Here is a 27,894-nt window from a genome sequence, read left to right as displayed (position 1 = left end):
GACCTCAGTGTCTGGGCTGAACGATGGGGGTGGAGACGTTCCTTCAGGTATACTGGACCGAGGCCGTTTAGGGCTTTAAAGGTCAGCACCAAATCCAACTCCTGTTAGACATTCCCACTACAAACTGCTGCCAAGAAAATAGCGGGAGGCATGGCAGTCAGTAGTGGAAGGAGGGAATTGCCCCTCCCCAAATTAATAATAATCCTAGCCAATTTCCTGTTGGTTAATCTGCATTTTTTTAAAACCCCAAATCAAACATTTTCTTGTGACTCTGGTTATGTGACTTGAAGGAAAGCTGTAATCATCACTTCCTGCAAGAGTCCAAAGTGGGGACTGTTATCTCATACAAAAGAAACCAGGAGCAGTGGCGTAGCGTGGGTTGTCAGCACCCGGGGCAAGGCAAGTAATTTGCGCCCCCTAACCCGTGGATTTGCGCCCCCTAACCCTAACCCCCAGATGTTGCGCCCGGTGCGGCCGGCCCCCCCTGCACCCCCCAGGCTACGCCACTGACCAGGAGGACAATACCGCCTTAGTCTTTTGCTCAGGTAATCCAGGACTAACTCCTTCCCTCCGTATCCTCAATTGTTAGTTGCTTTTCGATAATTGCACAATGCCCGTAAACATGCATTAAGGGGGAGCATATTCCGCCTCCATAGCTGCTCTTCCTGACAAGGTGTACAAAACAAGGATTCAAGTGTGTTAAGAGGCCAGTCGTGTACATTTAGGTCGTCTTGATTACGTGCCCCCAAAGGATGCAGGCACGAGATCACGAACTGAAGATAAAATGCCCCTTAACACACTTTCATTGCACCTCTGTACTCACAATTCGTTATCGGTATACATCCACTTGAAAACACACTCTCACACACCATGGTATTAATCAATTAAAATATTTCGATCAACTGAATTAACTGATCCGCTGCATTTAAAAAAATAGGTTGCAATCCTATACACGCATACCTGGGAGTAAGTCCCAATGAGCTCAATAAAGCTTGCTTCTGAGTGGACCCAAAATAGAATTGCGCTGTAAATGATATTTCGATGCAAATTTTGCAGCTGGAAAGCACAATCTTCTTCTAGGAAAGCGACTGCAACAAAGGCATGTGCCATCAAAAAAAACAAAGCAGGGTTGTGTGTTTGTTTCATGAAATTCTATTTTGTTATTTGGGTTATATGAGTAAAATTCAATTAAAAAATACTTTTAAAAAGAACCAAAAGGAAAACAAAGCAGGGCTGTCACTTGATTGAAGAAATATCAGCACAAATCCATCAAATCAATTAAATCTGCACAAATCTGCCTCTTTAACACAATAGTTTTGAATAGTAAAAGCTAACTTTGCTTGCTAGAGGATGGTTCTTCTTAGAGAAGACCCAACTGAAAACCGATGGACCAAAGTGAGTCGCACTGTATGGATTTACTGTGAGTAGGTGTAAAGTTGGATACAGTGCTGGTCACAGAAGTTGGCGTTTTAGAGTAAAAGGGGAGTGCCTCTTTTAAGATAATATTAGTGGGAGCATCCCACCTCTTGGGTATGACTGTAGAACGGGAATGCCTGTATTGAAATGGAATTAGAATCTTGACTTAGTCCGAAACGTTTAAATCATTGCATCTGATTAATCCAGGGATCAGGAATGTAGGTGGTCCTCCACAGCAGCATAGGTAGTCACTCGGGTGCCTGGTGCGGGGGCGTGTCCTGCCCATGGGGGCGGGGCAATCCACCCAGGGGGCGGGGTGAGCTTCTCTGACGCTTGGCGCCTCTCCGACGCCTCCCCTTCAGCTGTAGGGCGGCTGAGGCAGAGGCGGTAGGCAGACTCAAGTCCCATGCTCCCGTTTCAGGCAGCACGGAACCTGCATGCACCTAAGCCACCACGTCACTCCTAAAAAGTTAAGTGAGCCCAATTTATTATTATTTTTTAAACTTGCTTTGTCACACACACCCCAGTGATGACACCCGGGGCGGACCGCACCCCCGCACCCCCTTCCTCCGCCACTGGTCCTCCAGATATTCTAGGACTCCAGCTCCCATCAGCTCCAGACAGCATGGCCAACGCTCAGGGATCGTGGGAGTTGGAGTCCGGCAGCACCAGGAGGACAGGGCAGGTTCCCCAGCCCCGGATTAACAGATTGGAGTTTGAGACAAATTCTAATTCATGCTCATTCTATTAGCACAGAACTCCCCATGGTTCTTCCCCACTGTGTGTGACCCATGCTATCCCCACATCTACTACAGAGGGCTGGGTTAACGTTAACCCCATAGAACAGATTTTTGGTGGGAGGCATGGGGGAGAATGTTCTGTTGCAGAAAAAGAAATCATTATGCTGACAGAACTTTGGATACAACTGTATACTGTGCTCATATGTATGTATATATGAATGATTTTTTCCTTGTTGATATGCAGGCAATGTGTGCAGATTTTGTTGATTAATTTACCGGTGAATCATCTAAATCAGATAGGCAAAAGTGCCTTCAATCAAGTGACAGAGCTACAGTCAGGGCAACCAGGGAGAAGTAAATAAGAATTTGGGGTCCTCCGTACATCCGTTGAATGTGGATCATCAGCTTCCTGGACCCTCATTCATGCTCTGTCGTCGATTCTTCTCCAAATCACACTTCCCCCTCCCTGAATCGGGATTTTGAAGGAAGGGAAAGTGTGATTTGAAGGAGAGCATCATACAGACGACAGACAATGAACGGAGGCACAAGAAACTGCCTATATATGTTACAACATGGCCGTCTGCCGTGGATGCTTTAGTTGAGATTCCTGCATTGCAGGGGGTTGGACTAGATGACCCTCGGGGTCCCTTCCAATTCTACGTTTCTATGATTCTAACATTAGTATGGATGAACTTGTAGTTAACCGGAAGCAGAGGGGGGACGTGCTTTCTAAGGCCACCCTCCCCAGATGGAACTGGGATCAAAATGCCAAGCAGACTCCTCTGAGGAAGTCGGCAGTGCACCCTTACCAGGTAGGCCTCGATGCACCTTCAAGTGAGTGGAGTGGTCCCTGAACCAGTTCGGTTGGGAAGAAGACACAGGGGGTTCATATAAGGGGCTGCTCCCTATCGCCTGGCCCAGCTGCTAAGTTTATGGCAGTAGTAGCAAGATCAGAATTGGATTTCCAACCCATTGTCTCCGGGACAGAAGAGACGGACAGATGTGGGGGGCAAAGGACTTGGACGGGTGTCCTTCCTCCCCTCTCCCGTGGAACCGGGGTTTCTACAGCTACACACACTCTCACAAGACACCTTGAGATCTCATATTGCACAAATTGAGAACCGGGTTGGGGAAGAGGAGAAGACCAGATAAAATATCTCCTTGTTAAAAATATCCCTCAAGGGAGGGGGAGAGACAGGGTACAAGGGGGCGCGGCACTCATCCAGGAGTGTCCACAACGTTGTCACCGCCCAGCGCTGGACGTCGGAGGCAGATTTTGTGTGGCCGGAGACTTCTGGGACTGTCGTTCGGCCTCCTTCGCACCTCTTCCTTCACGTTCAAAAAGGCTGTGCTGAGGGAACGGGGCGCCCAAGCTTTATTGAAAGCAAACCCCTTCTGCTGCCTCTTCTCGTCCCACTGGCCCTGTGGGGGTTTCGATATGGGGCAAAGCCCTCACAACCCACCGTCAAGGGCAGGCTTAGAAATGGCGTGTGTGGAGGCACTAATAGGTCCAAAGTGGGCAGGGCAGAAATGAGGCCCAGGGACGTGTCCCCAACCAAAGGGTGGCTGAGGGGGTTTGCGGCCTGGCTTCCTGGCCCCTGCGGGTGCGGCACGGGGCTCGGCGGGTGCCTTTTGGCAAGGAGCTAAGATGGCGGCAGTGGGGACATTGGGCTTTCCTCGAGGGAACAGCTCCCTCCCTCCCTCTCCAGTCAGTCATGGCTCAGAGACCCATCAGGCCGACGTTCAAGGCAGACAGCCTGCCCCGAGATGGTGGCGAATTGCCCAAGTACCCGTTTCCTTATCACTGGACGGGCCTCCTGGCCCCCGCACCCGCCCAGGCCTGCCTTTCCTACAAGCTGACCTTCCGACACCAGAAAGTGCAGCCCTGGACTCTTGCGGCCTCACATATTGGACGTCAGCTTCGCTTTCCCAGTGTCCACGTCGGGGCTGAACGCCACAGAACCTTTGCGGGACGGGGCGGCCGTGTGGCGGGGCGTGGTGGCAGGCGACTGCGGGGTGCTGGGCCCGCTCCCGGACCGGCTGGACCCCGAAGCGGCCTGCTGGGGCGAAACAGGACGCCTGGTAGCGCTGGGGGCCGGCTTGGCTAGAAGCCCGGGGACCGACGGAGACGACCGGTATGTCAGGTTCCCAGCTGACTTCCGGGCTTGCTGAGGGGGGCCCATGTCCGCCGGCTGGGTGAGCCGGTTCGGCAAGGAAGGCTGGGAGGCCGAAAGCGGCCGAACATCCTGGGTGAGGCGGCCTGCCGAGAGGCCCTGTGTGCTGCGGTGTTTGACCAGCTGCTGCGGCTGCAGAAACAAGGAGATGTGGGAGCCGGTGGCCCGCGAGAGGCTGTAGTGGAGAGTCCGTCCGGGCGGGATGGCCGCAACGCTCGCCGGCTGCTGCAGGAGCGAGGTGGAGACAGAAGCGCCGCGGGACTTGGAGAGCTGCGGCTGGCTTGCTCCTGGGGCAGCTTCCGCTTTCTGTATGGGCTGCGGGATGGGGGGTCCGAGAGGAACGCCGCGGGGGCCGGTGCTTTCCAAGGGCGACGGGCACTGGACCATAGGGGAGGACGGGGACCCGACCGCCGGCGTCTGTAAGTGGGACTGCGCCCCCGAGGCGGGAGAGCTGACCGAGGAAGGACGCGAGCCGCCCAAGCTGGGCTGGGAGCGCCGGGGCTGGCGAGGGTATAGGGTGGCGTCGGGGGACAGAGGGCTGGTGACGGAAGAAGGGGGCAGGAAGATGTGAGCCGCGAGGCTCTGCTGGTGCGTCAAGGCAATGGCGACGTTGGTGGTGGCGGCGGCGGTCTGCAGCGGAGCGTGCACCAGGGGCTCCCAGATCACGGCTTTGCCGCTCAGCTCACGCCCGGCCACCACCGGCTGGAGCTCCTGGATGTTGTGCGCCATGTCCTGGTCGTGCTTGACGATCTGCTGGATGATCTCTTGGTTGACGGAGCTGGAGCTGTGTTCGGCCCGCTTGCGCAACAGGATGGAGTTCTTCTTACCTGGAGAGACACCGGAGGATGAGCAAAGGGAATTATTTATCATCATCATCATCATGTCCACGCACAGAAGAGAAGAAGAAGAGTTTGGATTTGATATGCCACCTTTCACTCCCTTTAAGGAGTCTCAAAGTGGCTCACATTCTCCTTTCCCTTCCTCCCCCACAACAAACACTCCGTGAGGTGAGTGGGGATGAGAGACTTCAAAGAAGTGTGACTGGCCCAAGGTCAGCTGCATGTGGAGGAGCGGGGAATCAAACCCGGTTCCCCAGATTACGAGACTACCGCTCTTAACCACTACACCACACTGGCTTCCACACTAGGCCTTAAACAAACACAGCCGCTTTTCACGGTGCCAGAGGCTTGGTCAAGCTACCTTGGGGTGAATTCTGTGCGGGTGGGCAAGGGGACGAGGGAAGGAAAGGATGGCAGAAACCGAAGGCTGCCTCTTGTTTAGAGTAGGCCCGTTAGTGGACCAAAGTTAGGTTCATTAGTTTTGATGGGTCTGCTCAGAGTTGGGCTTAGCTGAATGCAACCCAGAGAGGGTATAACAAACTTACTTGGTCTCTAAGGTGCTACTGGAAGGAAATTTTTTATTTTGTTTCGACTACGGCAACTGCAACCCAGAGAGTAAGAGAGTGAGGCAAGCGGCAGAGAGAGAGAAGGAGATGGCGAAAAGAGAGGAATTGAGAGAGAGGTGTGGCAGGAAGAGGCATATCCTTCAACTCCCCCGGGGAAAAACTGGGACATCTGTTTTTTTCTTGCAAGAGCATTGGGGCACTGTGATCTCGTGCTGCAATTCCCCCCCCCCCAAAAAAAAACTTTTTTGGAGTTGTAATCTTGCACTGTGCCTGAAAAAAGCGCTTTTATCGGGGAGTGAAATTGTGGCACAAAATTGTTCAAAATCACAGTGCCCCAAATGGTTAGAGGCGTTTTGTGAGTGTCTGTAGAAACCAACCTACTGTACAAATGGCAGAATTTACTTCTGTTACTCTGCCTGCTGCTTCCCCTGGTCCCAGCCTCCACCGGCATGTGTCCTCCAGAAGGCTGCCCAGAAGGGAATGAAGCCCCACCCCTGTCCTAGCCAGTGGGTTGGTCCAAGTGACCAATAGCCTCCAGCCACACGTCTCACCTATGCGGTCCAGTCGGTCCATGGCGACGGTTTCGAAGGCCCGGCGCATCATGGGATATTCCTCCAAGACTTCATTGAAGTTGTCCACCGAGAGCGAGTAGAGGCGGCAGTAGGTGTCAGCACGCACACTGGCCGTACGCCGGCCGCGGGTCAGGAGGCAGATCTCTGCAGGGACCAATCGAGGGGATGGGGATCAGGAACAGTTTCAGGTGTTTGCCAGGAGAGGTTTTGCACCCTGTCGCTTGATCACCTACAGCAAGCAACGGTTGCCTCCAGGATAACTCTGGGAGAGGCAGTTTAGGGAGGAAAGCTTGTGCGTCTATCTTAGGCCCGAACTGTTCTCATAAGGTAAAGGTAAAGGTACCCCTGCCCGTACGGGCCAGTCTTGCCAGACTCTAGGGTTGTGCGCTCATCTCACTCTAAAGGCCGGGAGCCAGCGCTGTCCGCAGACACTTCTGGGTCACGTGGCCAGCATGACATCGCTGCATCTGGCGAGCCAGAGCCGCACACGGAAACACCGTTTACCTTCCCGCTAGTAAGCGGTCCCTATTTATCTACTTGCACCCGGGGGTGCTTTCGAACTGCTAGGTTGGCAGGCGCTGGGACCGAACGACGGGAGCGCACCCCGCCGCGGGGATTCGAACCGCTGACCTTTCAGTCGGCAAGCCCTAGGTGCTGAGGCTTTTACCCACAGCGCCACCCACGTCCCGAACTGTTCTCATACTCCTCTACAAAAAGGAGTTACTGGAGCTGACACAAATAGCATGTGTGTGTGGTTTTTTTGGAGGGGGGGGGGACCTGGCCCCTTTCAAGCCAACCTGTTCACCCAAACTTTTTCCCTATTTCCTTTTTGGCACTCATTCAGGTAGGTTGCAAAACAGGACCCCAAAAAAGAGTCCTAACCATTCAGAGCGAGGTCAGAAAGCATTTGCCTCTCTCTGATTTGGCTATGTGATGTTCTCTCATAGCCAAACCTGATTGGTTATTTGGTGCCGTGATGTCATTACGTTGGCTACGTGATCCCTGATTAGCTGGATGTTAGAGCACGTAGAACCTATCAACAGCAACAACATCAAATTTGCCACACAGCAGCTGCCAAGAATGGTAGGAAACTGGAGCAAACTGGATTAAAACGGTGTGGGTGTTCTTGGTTGGGCTACAAAATTATTGGCGCTCACACCTTGAACATCATATATTGCAGGAATGCTGGTTATTGCCTCCACAGTTCAGCAACCCCGGTTCGCCAGCCATCTTTAAGCTTGAATTTTGGAAGTGTAAATATATTTGGAAAAAAACAAAGCCATGTTTTGGAGCTTGCTGATTCTTCCTGTTATGTACTGAGTGAATAGGATCCAAAATGCAGCAGTCTGATTGGTCCTAGAACAATAGGATCCAAAATGCAGCAGTCTGATTGGTCCTAGAACAATAGGATTCAGAATGCAGCAGTCTGATTGGTCCTAGAACAATAGGATCCAAAATGCAGCAGTCTGATTGGTCCTAGAACAATAGGATTCAGAATGCAGCAGACTGATTGGTCCTAGAACAGTGCAGCAGTATGATTGGTCTGCAGGAGCCACCCAATCCAGCTCCAGATGGAAGTGAATCCACAACCTGATTGGCCTACAGGAGAATTCCGGAATTAGCCAATCACATGCAACCCATTGTGTAAATAATGTATATAAAGAAGATACTTGGAGGGGACGTTCATCCCTCCTCACCACTATGAGCTGAATAAAGAGCATGAAATCCACTCTCGACTCTGAGTATATTTCACCTCCCCATCCCCCCCCCAAAACACCCCTCCTCTCTAAAACCTACCCCCAAAGTAGGAACCATCTGAGAGCTTCATCTCTTTGGAGCCTCGAGTCAGGATGCTGACCACGCCGTGTTGGATGAAGAACATCTTTTTGCCCACGGTGCCTTCCCGGATGATGAAGTCCCCCGGCTGGAAGACCTCGAAGCGCAGCTTGGTCAACATGGCCGTCACGAAGTTGGGGTCAGCGTTGGCAAACAGCGGCATGTTGGCCACCAGGTTGCGGCAGTTGAAGTTGATTATTTCCTAAAAGGGGGCGGCAGGGCAGGTCGTAAATCAGAAAGGAAGAAAACCTGCGCATGTGAGAATCGTGTGAGTGAGTTTTTGGAGCGCTGCTGGAAGAAGAAGGCATAGGGACATGCCTTGCTCTGTGCTGGGCTTTGGGGGCACCCTGCCCCCCTGGAAACCCAATGTGGAAGCAAGCGCTATGACAGCATCAGTGCTGTGAGCCCCTCCAACCCATGCTCAGAAAAAAAGGAATATCCTAAAGACCCCACAGTCTCTGTTGACTGTATTCCAAGGAAACAGAACCCTAGGCAAGTGTTGTGTATCTCACTTGTCAACGATTAGGTAAAAGGTAAAGGTAAGTGGAAGCAGGTGGCGCTGTGGTCTAAACCACTGAGCCTAGGGCTTGCAGATCAGAAGGTTGGTGTGTTATGTTCTGAAGTTCTCACCCTGGGCCAGCAGGGGATACTGTAGATAGTTATGCAAATGAAGGATCGAAAGTGACGTTCAGTGATTGGATAGTTTTAGAAAGTTGCTGCAGTAACATTGTACTGGAGCTCTATATAAGCAGGCTGACTGAGCCCTTCAGTCAGTTCTGGCCTCTGAATAAACAAGAGCTGTTTAAAGAATCACTGTGTCGTCTGATATGTTCACCCACAACATAACATGGTGGTTCGAATCCCTGCGACGGGGTGAGCTCCCGTTGCTCGGTCCCTGCTCCTGCCAACCTAGCAGTTCGAAAGCACGTCAAAGTGCAAGTAGATAAATAGGTATCGCTCCGGCGGGAAGGTAAACGGCGTTTCCGTGCGCTGTTCTGGTTTGCCAGAAGCGGCTTAGTCATGCTGGCCACATGACCCGGAAGCTGTATGCCAGCTCCCTCGGCCAGTAAGCGAAATGAGCACAGCAACCCCAGAGTCGTCCGCAACTGGACGTAATGGTCAGGGGTCCCTTTACCTTTACCTAAAGGTAAAGGACCCCTGGATCAGTTAAGTCCCGTCAAAGGCGACTATGGGGTTGCGGCACTCATCTCACTTTCAGGCCAAGGGAGCCAGTGTTTGTCCACAGACAGCTTTCCAGGTCATATGGCCAGCCTGACTACACTGCTTCTGGCGCAACGGGACACCATGATGGAAACCAGAGTGCACGGAAACACCGCTTACCTTCCCGCCATAGCTGTACCTATTTATCTACTTGCACTGGCGTGCTTTCAAACTGCTAGGTTGGCAGGAGCTGGGACAGAGCAACGGGAGCTCACCTTGTCACAGGAATTCGAACCACCGACCTTCTGATTGGCAAGCCCAAGAGGCTCAGTGATTTAGACCACAGCGTGACCCGTATCCCACTGTCAGAGGCACATACAACAACATGAGTTTGTTCAACTAAGACTTTCCCCCCTTAGCTTATATGGGTGCTGTTTTCCAGTGAAGAGCTGTGGATCCCCTTTCCCATATCCCTATTCCCCAACCTTGACTCCCTCTCCCTCTCCAGAGATGGGTCCTGCCCAGGTACGTACCTCTTTGAGAGGCTCGCTCAGCTCCCCCAGGATGTTCTCCTCGTCAAACATCTTGCCTTGGTAACGGTGTTCGTAGTACTCGTGGATCCGTTGCCGTGTGTCTCCCGGAAGCTTGTGGAAGGACATGTATTGCTCCACTTGCTTGTACTAGGAGGAGAAACGAGGGGAGAAGAAAATCAGAAGAACGCAGATGGATCAGGCCAGAGGCCCAACTTAAGAAGAAGAAGAAGAAGAGTTTGGATTTGATATCCCACCTTTCACTCCCTTTAAGGAGTCTCAAAGCGGCTAACATTCTCCTTTCCCTTCCTCCCCCACAACAAACACTCTGTGAGGTGAGTGGGGCTGAGAGACTTCAACGAAGTGTGACTGGCCCAAGGTCACCCAGCAGCTGCATGTGGAGGAGCGGGGAAGCGAACCCAGTTCCCCAGATTACAAGACTACCGCTCTCAACCACTACACCACACTGGCTCTCGACATTGGACACTGGCTTAGTCCAACGTTCTACTCTTGTGGGAATGTTCAGGGAGGCAGGAGAGGATATATTGTTTATTAACATCCTTCCTAACTTATGCTAGCAAGTTCCTTTACTTAGCAGAGTTTTACATTCCCCTTTTAAATGCAAATCAGGTTGGAGGCTTGTGTAAACCTTTCACTATTATAAAATTCGGTACAGTGGACGATTGGGTTGCAAACGTGATCTGTGTGGGAGGCACATTCGCAATCTGCAGCGTTCGCAACCTGCAGCGCCGCATCTGTGCATGCGCCGGTTGTGATTCGGCGCTTCTGCGCAAAGCGCAATTTAGCGCTTCTGCGAATGTGCAACCGCCGAAACCTGGAAGTAACCTGTTCCAGTACTTCCGGGTTTCGGCGCATCCGTAACCCAAAAAAACGCAACCTGAAGCATCTGTAATCCGAGGTATGACTGTATTGAATTGTATATTTCTGGTAAATTCCTTTTTATCCCTCTTAAAAGAATAAACACGCCACAATCTTGTTTAAAGTATATAAAAAGTAGTTTACTCACATTCAGTTCACAGTTGGATCCCTGAAGGCAGACTTAGTTACAAAGTATATACATGTCGATCTATCCCATATGGGGATAATCCCGGTGTCTTCTGTTGGCTGGGAGCCAACAGAGCATCTCTAGCTCAAAAGCTGTTCCAACAATGGAGGAAGTCAAAGAGAGAGAGTGTGGCAGCGTGCCTTGTCCTTTTGTTACCTGAACAGGTAAGGTCATTGTAATGGTTCTAGGGGTTGCTCGTGCGTAAATCGGCGCCACACCTGGGTGGGTTGCCTGAGTGAACCCTTTCTGTCTGGACAGCCACTCACCCGTGGCTGTCTCAATCGCTGGCAGAATCCGTCAGTGGGCGTTTCTTGAACTTCTTCCAGCAAAGAAGTTCTTTGACGCCTAGTCTCTGCCTACTCTCCCTGCGCAGAAGCCTTCTGCGCAGGGAGGGTGTGGGCATCGGAGGACCCGTGCTCTCCCCGCTGGTCCCCGGCGAGGAGTCTTGGAGCCACCTCGCCGATTGCCCCATCTGCCCCCCTCCTCCACTGGTGCTACGCTGATTTCCTTCCCCAGAAGATGTGCTGCTTCTCTCCCTCCCGGGACGCTCTCTGGAATCCCTCTGGAGCCCTCCCTCTCCTTCTGGCTCCGATGGCAGTTCCCTGACAGTCACGCTCACCCCTAGTCACATGCAAAGGAAGTATGTCCCAGTCCAGGAGAAAACAGGAAGTTCTGACCGGCTGGACCAAACATCCCCTTGCATGTCCACTCTAGGAAAACAAGGAATGTTGTACTTGACTGCTACTTATGTATCACATCCCATAGCTCTCATGGTGGCCAACAAGATGCCTCATTGTTGCAGGACCTGAGTGCAACAGCAACTCTCCCCACTTCTGGGGAATTGAACAGGGGAGGCAAATTGTGGCCCTTGTGGCTAATAGCCAGGTGGTCTGTTCCAGGATCCTGCTCTCACAGTGGACAACCAGATGCCCGCAGGAGCAGCCCACAAGCTACCGCAACTCTCCCCGCTTGGGATTCCCGGCAACTTCAGAGGCATACTGCCTCCGACAGAGGACACAGAAAAGAGTCATTGTGGCTGGCAGCCATTGATAGCTGAATGTGTCCAATCCTCTTGCAACAAGCCGCTGGCCACCGCTACACCTTGTGGCAATGAGTTCCACAGGTGAACTGCGCCCCACATGAATACCTACTTCCTTTAGTCAGTCCTGAATCTTCCACCATTCATGGGAAGTTGCCCTCAACTGACTCTGGGATCCATCTAGCTTAGTACTGTCTGCACTGACTGGTAGAGGCTTTCCAGGGTTCCGGGGGGCGTTCTCTCTGCCATTCCTACCTGGAGATGCTGGGGACCAAACCTTGGGACCTTTCCATGCATAGCATGCACTCCACCGCTGAGCTACGCCCCTTTCCCTTAAAGATTCTAAGGTCCTAGTCCTCATTGTTCTGAATAAAAGACCTGATTAAATAGGAGCATGGACTGAGTCAGACCCCTTGCTCCACCTAGCTCAGACTATTCCTGCATTGCATGGCAACTCTCAGCTTCCGGCCTGCTTTGAAACCGACCGGCGAGGTGAGCTTTGCAAGAGCTCAGCTCGCCCACAAGGCACTTTGCAAGACATCAGCTGCTCCACAAGCAAAACCGGGCGGCCCTGCAGCTCACCTTCTCCTGGTACTGGCGGCGAGAGGAGTCCAGCGACTGGATGAGGGCGGTGGCATGACCGATGAACATGGCGTAGCAGGTGGCTCCCACGATCATGCTCAGCATCGTGAGCCAAACGTCCGTCATGCCCTCAGGAGCCTGCTGCCCGTACCCGATGCACAACATGTGGCTCATGGCCTTGAAGAGGGCGTGAGAGTACTGCTTGCCCCACGAGTCATTCTGTGGGGCAGAGAAAGAAGCGGGCTTTAGAGCAGGCCGGTTGTCGGTGTGCACATTTGTGGAGGTGGGAGCAGTCTTACCTGCACAGGTGCATTGAAACAGCCGTTTCTGGTCAGTATGGTTACCTAGGGTGACCACAGAGATCACCTCCAAGTGACCACACACTTTCATTTTTATTTTATTTTTTAAACCCACTTCTTTTCATCGTTCTAGAACAGTGTCTCCCAAACTTGAGTCCCCAGCTGTTTTGGGACTGCAATTCCCATCATCCCTGATCACTAGCCTTGCTAGCTATGGATGATGGGAATTGTAGTCAGCTGGAAGCCCAAGTCTGGGAAACCCTGTTCTAGAGTTATGGGCTGGTTTAAGGGCTGGTTTAAATAGGAAGCAACCTTACACTGATACAATAATGTTTATTGTCATTGTCCCATAGAGAACAACGAAATTGAAAATCTACATCAGACTTTCATAAACCAACAAGCCTGTCATCCCAGATATCCCAGCCTGGTTAGCCCCCTAAATACCCTATAATTAAATACAATATACTCCAATAGAGACTACCTTAAAGGTAAAGGGACCCCTGACCATTAGGTCCAGTCATGACCGACTCTGGGGTTGCGGTGCTCATCTCACTTTACTGGCCAAGGGAGCCGGCGTACAGTTTCCAGGTCATGTGGCCAGCATGACTAAGCCGCTTCTGGCGAACCAGAGCAGTGCACAGAAACGCCGTTTACCTTCCCGCCGGAGTGGTACCTATTTAGCTACTTGCACTGGCGTGCTTTCGAACTGCTAGGTTGGCAGGAGCAGGGACCGAGCAACAGGAGCTCACCCCGTTGCGGGGATTCGAACCGCCGACCTTCTGATCGGCAAGCCCTAGGCTCTGTGGTTTAACCTACAGCGCCACCCGCGTCCCTATAGAGAGACTACCTTACACTGCGTTTAAAACCAAAATGGCATTTGAATAGAAACTGTTTCTCAGGCAGCTAGTCCTAGTCTTTATAACCCTGTACCTTCTTCCAGAAGGCAGAAGCAGATCATTTCTGATGTATGCACTATCCTGCACTATTTCTGCAGCTTCCTTATGGCACCTGGAAGCAGTGGCGTAGCGTGGGGGGTGCAGGGGGGGCCGGCCGCACCGGGCGCAACATCTGGGGGGGGGGGGCGCGCTCGCACTCCCAGTTCTCTGCCCCTACCTGGCTCACTCACTCTCTCTCACTGCAGTGCTGGGTGTGCGAATCCGATCCGAGCCGCCGGGTCGCCGCCCACTGTGGAGGGGAGGGTGCCAGGCGTGCGGTGCGGAGAGAGAGCGAGGGACTATCTGGGGGAGGGACAGTGCAGCGGGGGGCGGGGCGCAAATTACTTGCCTTGCCCCGGGGGCGCAAATTACTTGCCTTGCCCCGGGTGCTGACAACCCACGCTACGCCATTGCCTGGAAGCAAGGTAGGGCCTGTACCTGTCTTAAGCTGGCTCTGCCTGTTTATAGGAATGATGTGGAGGGGCCCTTACCACCATGTGGTTGATGGAGACCCAGCAGTCCTCAGGGAAGTCCTGTAGCATGGGGACCAAGAACTGGAGACAGCCGTCCCAATGGCAGAGGAGGAGCATCATCCCAATGAGGTTGAAGATCCGCACGACCGCGCTCGCCAGGTCATAGGTCATGTGGAAGATCTGGACAAGAGGAGAGAAAGCCGGGACAGACTGTGAGAGGAGAGACAGAGGCTGCCTGGGGTGTCTTTCGGCTGCATGACCCTAAACGGCCTTGGCCCAGTATACCTGAAGGAGCGTCTCCACCCCCTTCATTCTGCCCAGACACTGAGGTCCAGCTCCGAGGGCCTTCTGGCAATTCCCTCACTGCGAGAAGCAAAGCTACAGAGAACCAGGCAGAGGGCCTTCTGGACAACCTCCCACCAGATGTCAAAGAGATCAACAACTACCTGACATTTAGAAAACATCTGAAGGCAGCCCTGTTCAGGGAAGTTTTAAATGTGTGACATTTTGATGTATTTTTAATCTTTTTTGGAAGCCGCCCAGAGTGGCTGGGGAAACCCAGCCAGATTGGCAGGGTACAAATAATTTATTATTATTATTATTATTATTATTATGACCACGAGTGGACCACTCGTTCGGGTTTTGGTCTCACTTTAAATACGCTCGATGTTTTTAATTATCTTATGTGTGAATAACCTTGAGACGGTGGTTTAGAAGGCAATTAACAAATTAATTGTAACCACCAAAAGCAATAATAATACACATCCGTGGAGGTTCATGGAGCAGACACCTCTAGGGGAGTTTGGGCTTGGGTGAACTCATAAAACTGCAATATTTCCCCTAGGAAATGGGAAAGATGCTTCATGCCTGGTCTAATCTGGATTTTTTATTTTATTTTATTTTATTTTTTGGAAAGTTTAGTTGTTTCTAGCTGTTTGTTTTTATTAATGACTATTTAATCGTGATTAATTGTGATGGGCGGTAGGGGAATCTTGATTATTTAATTAATTCAGGATGCCAGAGGATTGTGCGAATAATAGTCCAGGAACAAACAGAGCACGCTATTATTATTATTATTGATTGAGTTTATACCTGGAGGTCTCAGGGCGGTTCACAGAAAAGATCACAACATATATAATCAGAATAAAAACAACTCAATAACAGCCCCCCCCTCCCCGAGAAGAGCCACATTTTAAAATGGTATAGGATGTCAAACAGATCAACCAAAAACCTGGTTAAAAAGGAACATTTTTGCCTGGTGCCTAAAGGTGTGTAATGAAGGCGCCAGGCGAACTTCCCTGGGGAGAGCATTCCACAGGCGGGGGGCCACTGCAGAGAAGACCCCGTTCTCGTGTTGCCACCCTCCAGACCTCTCAAGGAGGAGGCACACAAAGGAGGGCCTCAGAAGATGATCTCAGGGCCCGGGTAGGTTCATACGGAAAGAGGCGGTCCTTGAGGTCTTGCGCCGTTTAGGGCTTTATAGGTCAAAACCAGCACTTTGAATTGGGCCTGGAAACTAATTGGAAGCCAGTACATGAAACCGAAGGCAGCCCGATCAGGCTACATACACAAGGCCATGGGTTGCTGGTAAAGTGGGAGGCCTATCAAGCCCAACCTGGTGGGCCACCGTACTTTTGCATCTACCTTGGCCGGAGTCACATGGTGCAGTGGTCCTGATGTTGACTCACCTCCTCCCACTGGTGGATGTAACGGATGAGGCGGGAGAGGCGCAGGAGGCGCAGGAGGCTGAGGATCTTGGTGAAGCGGACGATGCGCAGCGCCCTGGCCGTCTTGTAGACGTCGGAGTCCACCTGGGTCTCCAGGTCCACGATGAGGAAGATGTAGTCGACGGGGATGGAGGAGACAAAGTCCACCAGGAACCAGGTCTTCAGGTACTTCATCTTGATGGTGTGAGGGTCCAGGATGATCTCGGTGTTGTCTTCCACCACGATGCCCGTGCGGAAGTTGAGAACCAGGTCGGCTAGAAAGAAGGTGTCCGAGAGGACGTTGAAGACGATCCAGGGAGGGGTGTTCTCGTCCTTGAAAAACGTGATCCCCACCGGCAAGATGATGAGGTTGCCAACCATGAGGAGCAACATGATCAAGTCCCAGTAGAACCTGCAAAGGGAGTAGAAACAAACGCCCTTTGTCACAGCAAGAAAGGAAAGAGGGCCTGCCAGAAATTTCTTGGAGGGTTTGGGGTAAATTACATACACAGAAACTCCAAGGGTCCGTGTTTTCCAGGGACAGTCCCAGATTTACTGAAGCTGTTCTGGAAAGACCTACGTTGGCTCCCAGTACGTTTCCGAGCACAATTCAAAGTGTTGGTGCTGACCTTTAAAGCCCTAAACAGCCTCGGTCCAGTATATCTGAAGGAGCATCTCCACCCCCATCATTCTGCCCGGACACTGAGGTCCAGCTCCGAGGGCCTTCTGGCAGTTCCCTCACTGCGAGAGGCCAAGTTACAGGGAACCAGGCAGAGGGCCTTCTCGGTAGTGGCGCCTGCCCTGTGGAATGCCCTCCCATCAGATGTCAAAGTGATAAACAACTACCTGACATTCTGAAGACATCTGAAGGCAGCCCTGTTCAGGGAAGTTTTTAATATGTGACATTCTTGTGTATTTTTCATCTTTGTTGGAAGCCGCCCAGAGTGGCTGGGGAAACCCAGCCAGATGGGCGGGGTACAAATAATAAATTATTATTATTATTATTATTATTATTATTATTATTATTATTAAATCCGGGAATGCCCCGCTTTTCCTTTGGACGTCCCTATTTTCATTGGAGGAATGGTGGAGAGGACGGTAGGATGTCCCTATTTTCATTGGAGAAATGGCGGAGGGTATGGAATAGGACTTTTTTCAGCCAGAACTCAGTTCTGGCGCCTCTCAGGGGGGTGCTATTCATGGGCGTAGCCAGGATTTTTGTTGGGGGGGGCAGGCTTTTGTGGGGGGGGCAGAACCTCAGTTAGCTTTGAATTTTTATCAATTTTTATTGCTTGGGGGGCAGCTGCCCCCTCTTTACTACACCCATGGTGCTATTGCCATTCTAAGAGAATGACAGCCATTTATCCAAGGGAGCTTTCTTTGTGAATTACAATCTCCATCTGCCAGTTGGCTTTTCGTTTTTTGTTAAGGGCTCAGAGAATTAATACATAGAGAAGCCATGTGTTTATTGACCAAAGATCATTACGCGATCAACAACGCTTAATCCTATTTCATGTCTCATCCTAAAGAGAAGGTCAAAAGCCTTTGCCCTGTAACATACCATCTGTCAAAGATCGATGAACAAGGCCTGGAGACAATGAGAATTCCTCTGTATGCTGAGCGGAGTGAGCAAAGGATTATGGGAGTCAAGCCAAGCATTTCTGTCCATTGCTCTTATAACGTCAAAGTTCTCCTAGTGGGTGACAAGACCTGATCTAACTTAGAAACTGATAAAAGAGGAATTTTCCGTGCACTGTGGGTTAAACCACTGAGCCTAGGCTTGCCGATCAGAAGGTTGGCGGTTCGAATCCCCACGACGGGGTGAGCTCCCGTTGCTCTGTCCCTGCTCCTGCCAACCTAGCAGTTCGAAAGCACAGAAAAGTGCAAGTAGATAAATAGGTACCGCTCCAGCGGGAAGGTAAACGGCGTTTCCGTGCGCTGCTCTGGTTCGCCAGAAGTGGCTTAGTCATGCTGGCCACATGACCTGGAAGCTGTACACCAGCTCCCTCGGCCGGTAAAGCGAGAAGAGCGCCGCAACCCCAGAGTCGGTCACGACTGGACCTAATGGTCAGGGGTCCCTTTAGCTTTACCTCTCCTAGCGGTTGACAAGACCTGATCTAACTTAGATACTGATAAAAGAGGAATTTCCCCTTAATATTGTCCGATTCCCAGAAACCCTCGGGGGAAGCGTTTCCCAGCAAGGAGGGTGCACTGTTGGAATAAGTTTCTCCTGTTGAATATCTCTTGTTAAAAGCAGAGAGCCTTTTCACCATCTCGGGACACCCCTGACGTATTCTGGGGGGTAGAAATCCACACTGAAAAACAACCCCAAGATTGTGCAGCCAGAAAGTTGCCTTATAAAAATAATGAGCAGAAGTGTTTGTGTGTGTGTGTTAGGATTCTTGCTCCATGCTTGCAGTCATGAGATTGTTGTCTATCACATGACAGCGTATGTTTTTATTCCACCGTGTGGGAAGTGACGGAGACAGAATGTTTTGGTATTACTGTGTTCCGTGAAGTAGGACAATTGTCCTTTGTTCTTTCTCTTTGCTGTCTGATGAGAAAGAGGAAGGAGCTAAGTCGGAATGCTCCAACTGCATTTTATGTAAATAAACGTAGTTTAGCCAAAATGCTGTGCTACTGAGTCTGTTACGCAAACTGCTATAAACTCTGCAGGATCCTAAAGCGTGCTAATGCCTTGTGGTATCAGTCGCTGTGATGTTCGGGCTGGAGAAAGCTTTTGAAGCTCCCGAACGACTGAGAAAGTTATTTTTTGGTCACAATCAGTGCTATTTTTCTAGAAAAAGAAGGGATGCAGCTCACCATGAACTTTTCCCTTGTTTTCTTAGAATGGCAATGGCGCCCACTTGAGTGCCGCCAGTGCTGAGCTCCAGTGAGCTCTGGCTGAAATAAATAAAAGTGCCCTGGTCACAATGGAAATGGTTTGGTTATTAACGGGGAAAGTAATTTAGATTTCCTTTTAAATATTACACACTGCAACAGAATGGTGCTGTCTAGAGCGAAGCTCTTCAAGGCCCCAATCACCTCGTTCCGTTCTCTCCCACCAACTTTCTGCCGCGACCTTCTGGCAAATATAAGGAACTGCACTCAGCACTTAAAACATTGGAATTAGAGAGATGGAGGTATCCACCCAATCGGAGCAGTCTGTAGTTGAGCTGAGGTGAGTGAACCAAGGAACAAAGCTAAGAAAATGCTGGGAATAGTTCTTGCAGATTGGAAGCCATCCCCAGCCTTCTGGTGAAGGATGATGTGATAGCCTGCGATTCGGACTCGGAGGCTGAACCTGAGGAATCCCAGCCTGCACAGGAGTCCCTGGCTCCAGAACCAGCTGAGCCAGGGCTGGGGCCTGAGCCTGAAGGGTCCTCACCTGTGCCGGATCCTCAGGTGCAGGCACCAGCTGAGTCTGCTCTGGCTCCTGAGGTGATGGAGGACCCATTGCCTGCAAGTGCTCCACTCTCAGCACCATCAGGGGAGGCTGAGGTTGCCTCTGGGTCCGATAACCCTCCAGCCTCTCCTGAGCTGCAGAGGCTCAGGGCAGAGAGGCAGAGGGAACTAAGTTCCTGCAGGAGGAGTGCTTGCCTCCAGGCCAGGAGAGGCGAGTCACCTGTGGACCGGGGCCGCCCTATGCCTCGGGGCAGATAAAAGCCAGCCAGCCCCAGTCCCAGGTTGCGGGAGCAACGTTGTTGGTAGCCTGTTCCTGCCTGCACCCTGTCCTGCTCTTCTGCCAGAGTTCCTGACCTCACCTGACTCCCTGCCTTGGACCCTGCTTCAGCTTTGACGGACAGCCTCCATACCGGACTCCTGACCTCGGACTGGACTTGGACCTCGCTGCACGGTTAACCCTCAGGACCAGCACAGATGAGCTCATTTTCGCAGGCCCTAGAATTTTCCGCTCAGATGACTTTTTCGCAGGTTCCCTTTTACAGGGTTGCCTTGAGCTGGCAGACTGAGACTGCTGCTGTGGGGTTCCCTTCTCTGTGCCAACTAAATCCCCAGTTCCCTTTTGGCAATTCCCAGGTTCCTGCTGCGCCAGATACCAGGGAGGCAAGTGTCTCTTACTGGTACCTACGTTGCTCAGATAGAAGACTGACTCTTTGGTGCAAATTCATGAGGAAGGGCCGTGGCTCAGCGGTCAAGCACCTGCTTTGTATGCAGAAGGTCCCAGGTTCCAATCCCGGCAGCGTCTCCAGGTAGGCCTGGGAGAGAACCCAGCCTGCAATCATGAACAGAGCTGCTGCCAGTCAGTGTACACAATGCTGATCTAGATGGACCACTGGTCTGACTCAGTTGAAGGCAGATTCCTATGTTCTGAGACACAGTTACTTGTTATGTCTGAACCTGGGCAGGTTAATCCACACAAATCCAGAGGACAGGCTAGCAATTCACATAAAATTAGGGGCTGGTCCAAGGTTAATCCACACAAATCCACAGAGGACAGGCTAGCAATTCATATAAAATTAGGGGCTGGTCCAAGACGGTGCCTGGGTATATAGCCAGCCACTGGCAGGTCTGTAAGCATCCTGCATATTAGTTGTTTAAGAAAGGAAACCAAGACTCTGTGTCCTGCAACTTAAAAGCAGGTTCCCAGTCCTCATGGGGGCCGGAATATGCAGGGAGATGGAGACATATTGGAAGCTGCTTATGAAAGCTCAATAAGCCAGTAGCCAGGATTGTGTCCAACTAAGCCCTACTCAGAGGAGACCTATTGACTAGCTTAAATTCATTTATTTCAATGGGTCTGTTCTGAATAGAGGCAACCTCTAATCTAGAGAAATGAGAGCGAGGAATTGTTTCCTTTCAGATTGCAGGTAGAGGGGTGATCATAGAATTGGCAGCTTCCCCAATCCCCACATTAAAAGCAAAACAAAAATAAAACCTGCAGGTATGCCTGTCCATAGAAACCTAGCACTTCAGGGGGAAGAAATCCAGAAAGACTTGCTCCAGCAAGGCTTGAATGCCTTCTGAAAATGCACCCAAATCCTGCTACTGTAATAAGCAGTTCTGGCAAGCTTAGTATATTACGCACACACCCAAAAAGTAATAGGTTTGCATACCTTGGACTGCTTTTGATTCGCTCATTTACCCCCAGGATTCCTGATCTGGAATTCCTTGGTGGTAACATCACCTTGCCAACAAAGGTCCGTATAGTTCAAGCCATGGTTTTCCCAGTAGTAATGTATGGAAGTGAGAGCTGGACCATAAAGAAGGCTGGTCGCCGAAGAATGGATGCTTTTGAATTATGGTGCTGGAGGAGACTCTTGAGAGTCCCATGGACTGCAAGAAGATCAAACCTCTCCATTCTGAAGGAAATCAGCCCTGAATGCTCACTGGAAGGACAGATCGTGAAGCTGAGGCTCCAAGACTTTGGCCACCTCATGAGAAGAGAAGACTCCCTGGAAAAGACCCTGATGTTGGGAAAGATGGAGGGCACAAGGAGAAGGGGAGGACAGAGGACGAGATGGTGGGACAGTGTTCTCGAAGCTACCAGCATGAGTTTGACCAAACTGCGGGAGGCAGTGGAAGACAGGAGTGCCTGGTGTGCTCTGGTCCAGGGGGTCACGAAGAGTCAGACACGACTAAACAACAACAACAATAGGGTGGGACATGGGGGTGGGGAACCTGTGGCTCCCTTCATCTCTGACCACTGGCTATGTATTAATATCCACCTTTGCTATTATATATAAAAAACTTGCTTGTTTTTTCATCCCCAACTATTTTGCCCCCAAAGGCAACTCACATTGACTCTGGTTTGTGAGAAATCGCTCTGTGTGTGAATCGGTTCCTGATCTCTATTGACATGTGAACACATCTGTTGCTCAGGGTGTGCCAAATACGGAAATCTTCAAGCTGTTAAATACAGAGAGCAGCGACGAGACCAAGGGAAGCAGGCCGCGTGTATTTCCACATGGCCACAGATTTGTTATGCAAACACAAGATGGGCAATCATTCTGGTGCGAAACCTGGCAGCCCGACAATTGCATCGCCTTCCTGTTTTTAAACCACCAACATTCTAGCCCTCAGGCTTTTGGAGTCAAACTTTGAAAGAGATTTCACCTTCCACTCCACTGCAGACCAAGCCTCTTTTCTGTTGTGGTCTGTGGCCCTCCAGAAATTGTTGGACTCCAATTCCCATCAGCCCCAGCCAGTGCAGCCTAGAATCAGGGATAATGGAAGCTGTAGTCCAAAGATAACTGGTGATAACTAGAGGTACCCATGCAGCATTAGAGAATCATTCCTGTGCTGTTAGCAGGGGTGGGGGGCTTTTTAAAGGGGCAGGGTCATATTCCTTTCTGGGTATCATGGACTAGCTAGAGGCACCAGCTGGGGAACCCCCAAGGGAAGAAGACTCAGAGCCAGGGGGGTTGGTGGCAGGATGGTGATGAATAGTCAGAAGGAGAGGACTGGGAGTAGGAGGTGTCAGAAGCTGAAGAGGCAACAGGGTTTAGTGAGCAGGAAGAGTCTGTGTCAGAGAGCAGTTCAGAACCAGAGGCAGAAGTGGAGGCTGGAGAGGAGGGAGGCTAAGAGGCAGAGATCAGACAGGCTGCTGAAGAAGCCAGGGAGTCTCCTCTTCCTGTGAAGGGCAGCCTCCCTCCCTCCCCAGTCTCCCAGAACTGACTGGCAGCAGTTCTCTGGGGTTTTAGACAGAGAATATCCCCAGCCCTACAGGAGATGCTAGGGATTGAATCTGAGGCTATCTACACGCAGAGAGAGTGCTCTGCTATAGAGCTATCCCTCCACAGCATCATCCTTGAGTGTTCGTTTGCTGGGCACTCTCCATGCTACCCCGTACCTCCAAGGTGCAGAATTTGTGGCCCTCCATATGTTGCTGGCAGGTTTGATGAGCTACTGAAGGTAATGGACCCTTTATATGTCCAGCTGTCCTTTGTCAACAACAAATTGTCACTGTTTTTCTGCCTGTCAGCTTCCTCCACTTTCTTAGTCTCAGTGTTGCGCCTTGTAGGGGGGAAGAGGAGGAGGGTGGGACAAATCTAGAATCAGCTGGCTCCTCTGCCTGCAACCTGCTCTGGCACCACCTACTGTTCAGCTCCCTGCCTTCCACTCCACCAGCTGAAAGGGGCCTCAGCCGCCACTGGCTCGAACCTTCTGAGAAGTTAAAAGGAGATTGCATGTTCTGGCAAGTAGGAAAGAGCCTGTCACTCAGCCACAAAATGTAAGTGAATTACAAAGATGTTAGTCACTTCACAATAGTCACCTCTCCATCCCCACATAAACACTGTGCTCCTAGCCAGTGGCTTGTTTTTCTCATCAGCCAAACCTGGGATCGGTGAACATTTTCCTTGGCAAGGTCCGTATTGGCTCACAGTAAAGCTTCTGGTGGTACTGAAAGGCAGACAAAAGCACTCGTATATGAAGCAGGGCTGCTGAGAGGCGTGGCCTAGGAAGAGGGGTGTGGCTTGGGGGTACAGAGAGAGCCCAAGGGGCCAGACAGAGAAGCTGCATTGGGGCTGGAGGTGGGAGGTGGGTGTGGCCTGGGACAAAAGTGGGCGGGGCAATGGAGGTGTCAATTTGCCAATATGGTTTCGCCGAAGAATTGATGCTTTTGAATTATGGTGCTGGAGGAGACTCTTGCAAGAAGATCAAACTTATCCATTCATAAGGAAATCAGCCCTGAGTGCTCACTGGAAGGACAGATCCTGAAGCTGAGGCTCCAATACTTTGGCCACCTCATGAGACGAGAAGACTCCCTGGAAAAGACCCTGATGTTGGGAAAGATTGAGGGCACAGGGAGAAGGGGATGACACAGGACAAGATGGTTGGACAGTGTTATCGAAGCTACCAGCATGAGTTTGAATAAACTGCGGGAGGCAGGGGAAGACAGGCGTGCCTGGTCCAGGGGGTCATGAAGAGTCGGACACAACTAAATGACTAAACAACAACAACACAACATAGTTTGAATTTCCTTAGATAAATGGCCCTGTTGATCACACCTAACCTGGACACAGGTGTTTTCATATAAACTGCGGATGAGAAGCAGTAATCGTCTATCTATGTTTGAGGAACTTAGTTTCCCCCAAAATCTGTCTCGTGATATCAAATCAAAAGCAGATTTAAAATTTATAAAGGCTGCATAAAGGGATCCTCCTTTTTTGAGGTACATTTTCCCACAAGGTGTTGGAGTACTAGGCCTTGATCTATGATTGACCAATATGCCCTGAAACCAGCTTGTGCTTCTGTAAGCACATGTTCCTGCTCCATCCAATCCAAATGTTCAGCCACTCAGAGGTCAGAAGCTTACACACACACACACACACACTTTTTTCTTTCTCTCCTCCAACATCCACCCATGCATTCAAGAAACACTGGCCTACTTCAAGGTTCGATCCAGCCAGTCCAAAATATTTGAGGAGAGTGTTTGACAGGATAGCTGAGAGGCATGGCTTAGGGACAGGGTCCAGGGGCTACACAGGGAGGCCTGGAGGGCTGCATTTGGCTCCTCAGCCTGAAATTTTCCACAACTGGCCTAGGCTCTTCTAGGACAGTCCTGCAACCCTTTAAAAAGAGGAAGATGCTTTATAACAAGTCAGATTGTTGATCTATCTAGCTCAGTGCTATCAGTACTAACTAGTAGGCATTCTCTAAGATACCTGAAGGATCATCTTCATCCCCATCGTCCAGCCTGGACACTGAAGTCCTGCTCTGAGGGCCTTCTGGAGATAACCTCCCTGCGGGAAGTGAAGTTGCAGGGAAGCAGGGAGAGGGCCTTCTGTGGAGCAGCCTCCCATCAGGTGTCAAGGAGATAAACAACTACCGTATTGGCTTGAATATAAGCCTCACTTTCCCCCCCAAATCCAACCGTGAAAAGTTAAAGTGCAGCTTAAATTCACAACCTTACAAAAATTGGCTTCTACGATACCGCCGCTGAAACAGACATATGGTAAAATGGAACGGAAATTTAAGGGAGCGGTTTATATCTGGGTTTTGTCTTTTTTTTATTTCCCCCCCTTGAATATTAAAGGTGTGGCTTATTTGCGGGTGTGGCTTATATGTGGGCCAATACGGTACAGTATATGACCTGCAGACATCCGAAGATAGCCCTGTACTGTATTGGAAACTTTCAATGTCTGGTGTATTATGTGTTCTTTTATAATCTGTTGGAAGCCGCCCAGAGTGGCTGGGAAACCAAGTCAGATGGGCGGGGTACAAGTCATTGTTGTTGTTGTCTTAACTTGGGACCTTTGACATGCAAAGTACCGTATTTTTCGCACCATAGGATGCACTGGACAATAGGACGCACTTTGTTTTAGAGGGGGGAGAACAAGAAAAAAAAATCTCCCCCTCTCTGCCCAGTGCCCCTTCAGCGAAGCGGCAGGAGGCGCTGCGCAGAGAGGGGGAGAACTTTCCCCCTCTTGTTTTCCTGCTCCAGAGCACTCTAAAGGTGCCGTTTAAGGTGCGTTTAGGCAGCTACCTTGGAAGCCTGGAGAGCGAGAGGGGTCGGTGTGCACTGACCCCTCTCGCTCTCCAGGCTTCAGGTTCCTTTCGACCTGCTCTTTGGGGCTGGCGGGGGGAAGCCCACCACCGCAGCGGAGAGGCTGCTGCTGCCATAGCCGCGCGTCACCTCTCCAGCCGGGAGAGGGTCGCGGGGCTATGGCTTCTTTAGCCCCGCGCGCACTCTCCCGGCTGGAGAGGTGATGCGCAGCTATAGAGGCTCCAGCCGGGAGAGGGTCGCAGGGCTATGGCGTCTTCGCTCCATAGGACGCACACACATTTCCCCTTCATTTTTGAACGGGAAAAAGTGCGTCCTATAGAGCGAAAAATACGGTATGCCAAACAGCCTTGGCCCTGTATACCTGAAGAAGGGTTTTCACCCACATTGTTCACCTTGAACACCGAGATCTAGCTCTGAGCATCTTTTGACAGTTTCCGTACTGCGAGAAGTAAAGTTACAGTTAACCAGGCAGAGGGCCTTCTCCGTAGTGGCACCCACCCTGTGGAACGCCCTCCTGTCAGATGTCAAGGACTATCCTGTCAGATGTCAAGTAACTATTCAACCTTTAGAAGACATCTATAGGCAGCCCTGTATAGGGAAGTTTTCAACGTTTAATGCTTTATTATGTTTGTGTATGTACTGGAAGCTGCCCAGAGTGGCTGGGGTGACCCAGTCAGATGGGCAGGGTACAGATAATGAAATTATGATCCTTAAAGGATGTGTTTTACCACTGAGCTATGATCCTTCCGCCTGAAGGATTCCTCTGCCTAGGGACCCATGACAGACAGGCAGGAGGACATAGGAATGTGCCTTACACTGAGTCAGACCATTGGTCCATGTACCTCAGTGCTGTCTACACTGACTGGCAGTGCCTCTCCAAGATTTCAGACAAGACTACCTGGAGATGCTGCCAGAGACCTTTTGCAGACAAGGCAGATGCTCTGACCACAGAACTACAGTCTCTGTTTGCAGGCTCCCCTCACCGCCCCCTTAACCTTCAATTTATATCCACAGCAAGAGCTGGGGTCCTTATTTGCGTTACCAAGGGCCAGCACAGATTGGTTAATCGGCACGCATGGCATGGGCAAGGCCCAGGTGGCACACACAGACCGGTCAAGGAGGAATTTAAGACCTTTGCTTTCCTGCAGGAAGGATGTGAAATGAGAGCACCTGGTCTGGTGGATCAGGGATGACTCACTGCCCCCCCCCCGTCCCCCTCTCCGCTCCTCCCGCCTTTTTAATAGTGGGGATAATTCGGAATCTGTCCTGGGAGTTTTACTGTAAACTGAATGGCAGGAGATATAAATAGAACGAATAAATGAATAAGTAAACAACGGGAAGACGTGGCCCAAATAGCCCTAAGAAGGGTGGCTGGCCCTGTTGCTTCAAGAATATACGTCTCTCTCTCCTTCCTCCGCCCCCTTTTCGCCTTGCAAGGAGAGGGGGGGTGCTAAAGAGAAGTTGGTGAAGGTAATGTTGTGGAAGAGGCCGATGACGCCATGAATGCGCCCAGCGCTTTATTTTAAGAGCAGCTCGCAAAAAGCCCCGGCCCCGAGGACAGCCCAAAGCAAACCACCACCGTCTGGCCCTTCGGACGGCCTGGGCGAGTGCAGCTTGCAAGCGAGCGAGATTCAGCACCTCGGACAGCGCCGCGCGCCCCGCGCTCTGATTTCCCACGACCCGGTTGGTGGGTCCTTCTTCCAGGGCGCACCCCCGCTGAGAAGTGGGTCCCTGGGGTGGGGGTGCCCGAAGCCCACCCCCTCCGGCGCGCTTACCTGAAATCGCTGTAGGGATGGATGATCCAGTACCCGACGGACTTGACCCTCTGCTGCTCGATCTCCACCGCCTTGTGGCTGCCGAACATGCGGAGCGAGAACTTGTTGACGGCCGGTTGGAGCATGGCGCCCAGCTGCCGCTGCACGAAGGTGCCCTCGGGGCCGTCGGGGCTGGCGGTGGCGGCAGCCGCGGACGCGATGTCGGCGGCCACGATCTGCTCGGCCACGGTGGCCGGCGCCATCTCCGCTTTGCTGGGGGCCGCCGAGCCTTTGCGGGTGGGGGGCTCCGACCTGCCGTCGGGGGGCTGGCAGCCCGACCGGGATCCGCCCGGGGGCCTCCCCGCGGCCTCGCCGTCCATCACGGCCGGCGGCGGCGCTTTATGGCGAGGGTCGGGGGGCCCCTGGAGCGGCCGGCGCGCCCCCTCCTGGGGCTCGGCGGCGTCCATGGCGCTCGTCGTCGTCATCGTCCCTTTAGGCGGGCGCCTTTCCTTCAGATGCCCTTGCCCGGGCGGCCCCGCTGCCCTCTCTCCGAGGGCGCATCCCCTCGCCCGCCCCGCTCGGGTCCGGCTCCAGCGGGGAGGAGGGCGCGCACAGCCTGGACGGACGGGCGGCTGGGTGGGGCGCGCGGAGAGGCGGCAGGCAGGCCAGGGGGGCCTGGGGCGCGCATCAAGGGCGAGGCTGGCGTCGAGCAGCCTCAGCTGGGTCCAGGGACCGAG

At 51.8% G+C, this 27,894-nt stretch overlaps 1 protein-coding gene across 1 annotated transcript; it reads right to left on the bottom strand.

Moving 5' to 3' along the window:
- Window positions 1–809: 809 nt before the first annotated feature.
- On the bottom strand, window positions 810–27,762 carry HCN3 (hyperpolarization activated cyclic nucleotide gated potassium channel 3). Its single transcript, XM_083418476.1, has 8 exons — window positions 27,179–27,762; window positions 15,917–16,346; window positions 14,247–14,408; window positions 12,522–12,740; window positions 9,838–9,984; window positions 8,105–8,345; window positions 6,287–6,451; window positions 810–5,157 (listed from the first exon to the last, which is right to left on the bottom strand). Exons 1-8 carry the CDS (start codon window positions 27,640–27,642, stop codon window positions 4,058–4,060), a joined length of 2,928 nt encoding a protein of 975 aa, XP_083274602.1. The 5' UTR covers window positions 27,643–27,762; the 3' UTR covers window positions 810–4,057.
- Window positions 27,763–27,894: the final 132 nt, after the last annotated feature.

The sequence above is a fragment of the Podarcis tiliguerta genome (assembly GCF_965153285.1).
Source record: "Podarcis tiliguerta genome assembly, chromosome: 16".
In the NCBI taxonomy this organism is placed as follows: Eukaryota; Metazoa; Chordata; class Lepidosauria; order Squamata; family Lacertidae; genus Podarcis; species Podarcis tiliguerta.
Note: the sequence above shows the minus strand (reverse complement) of the source record. Positions and strands in the feature narration are given on the sequence as shown.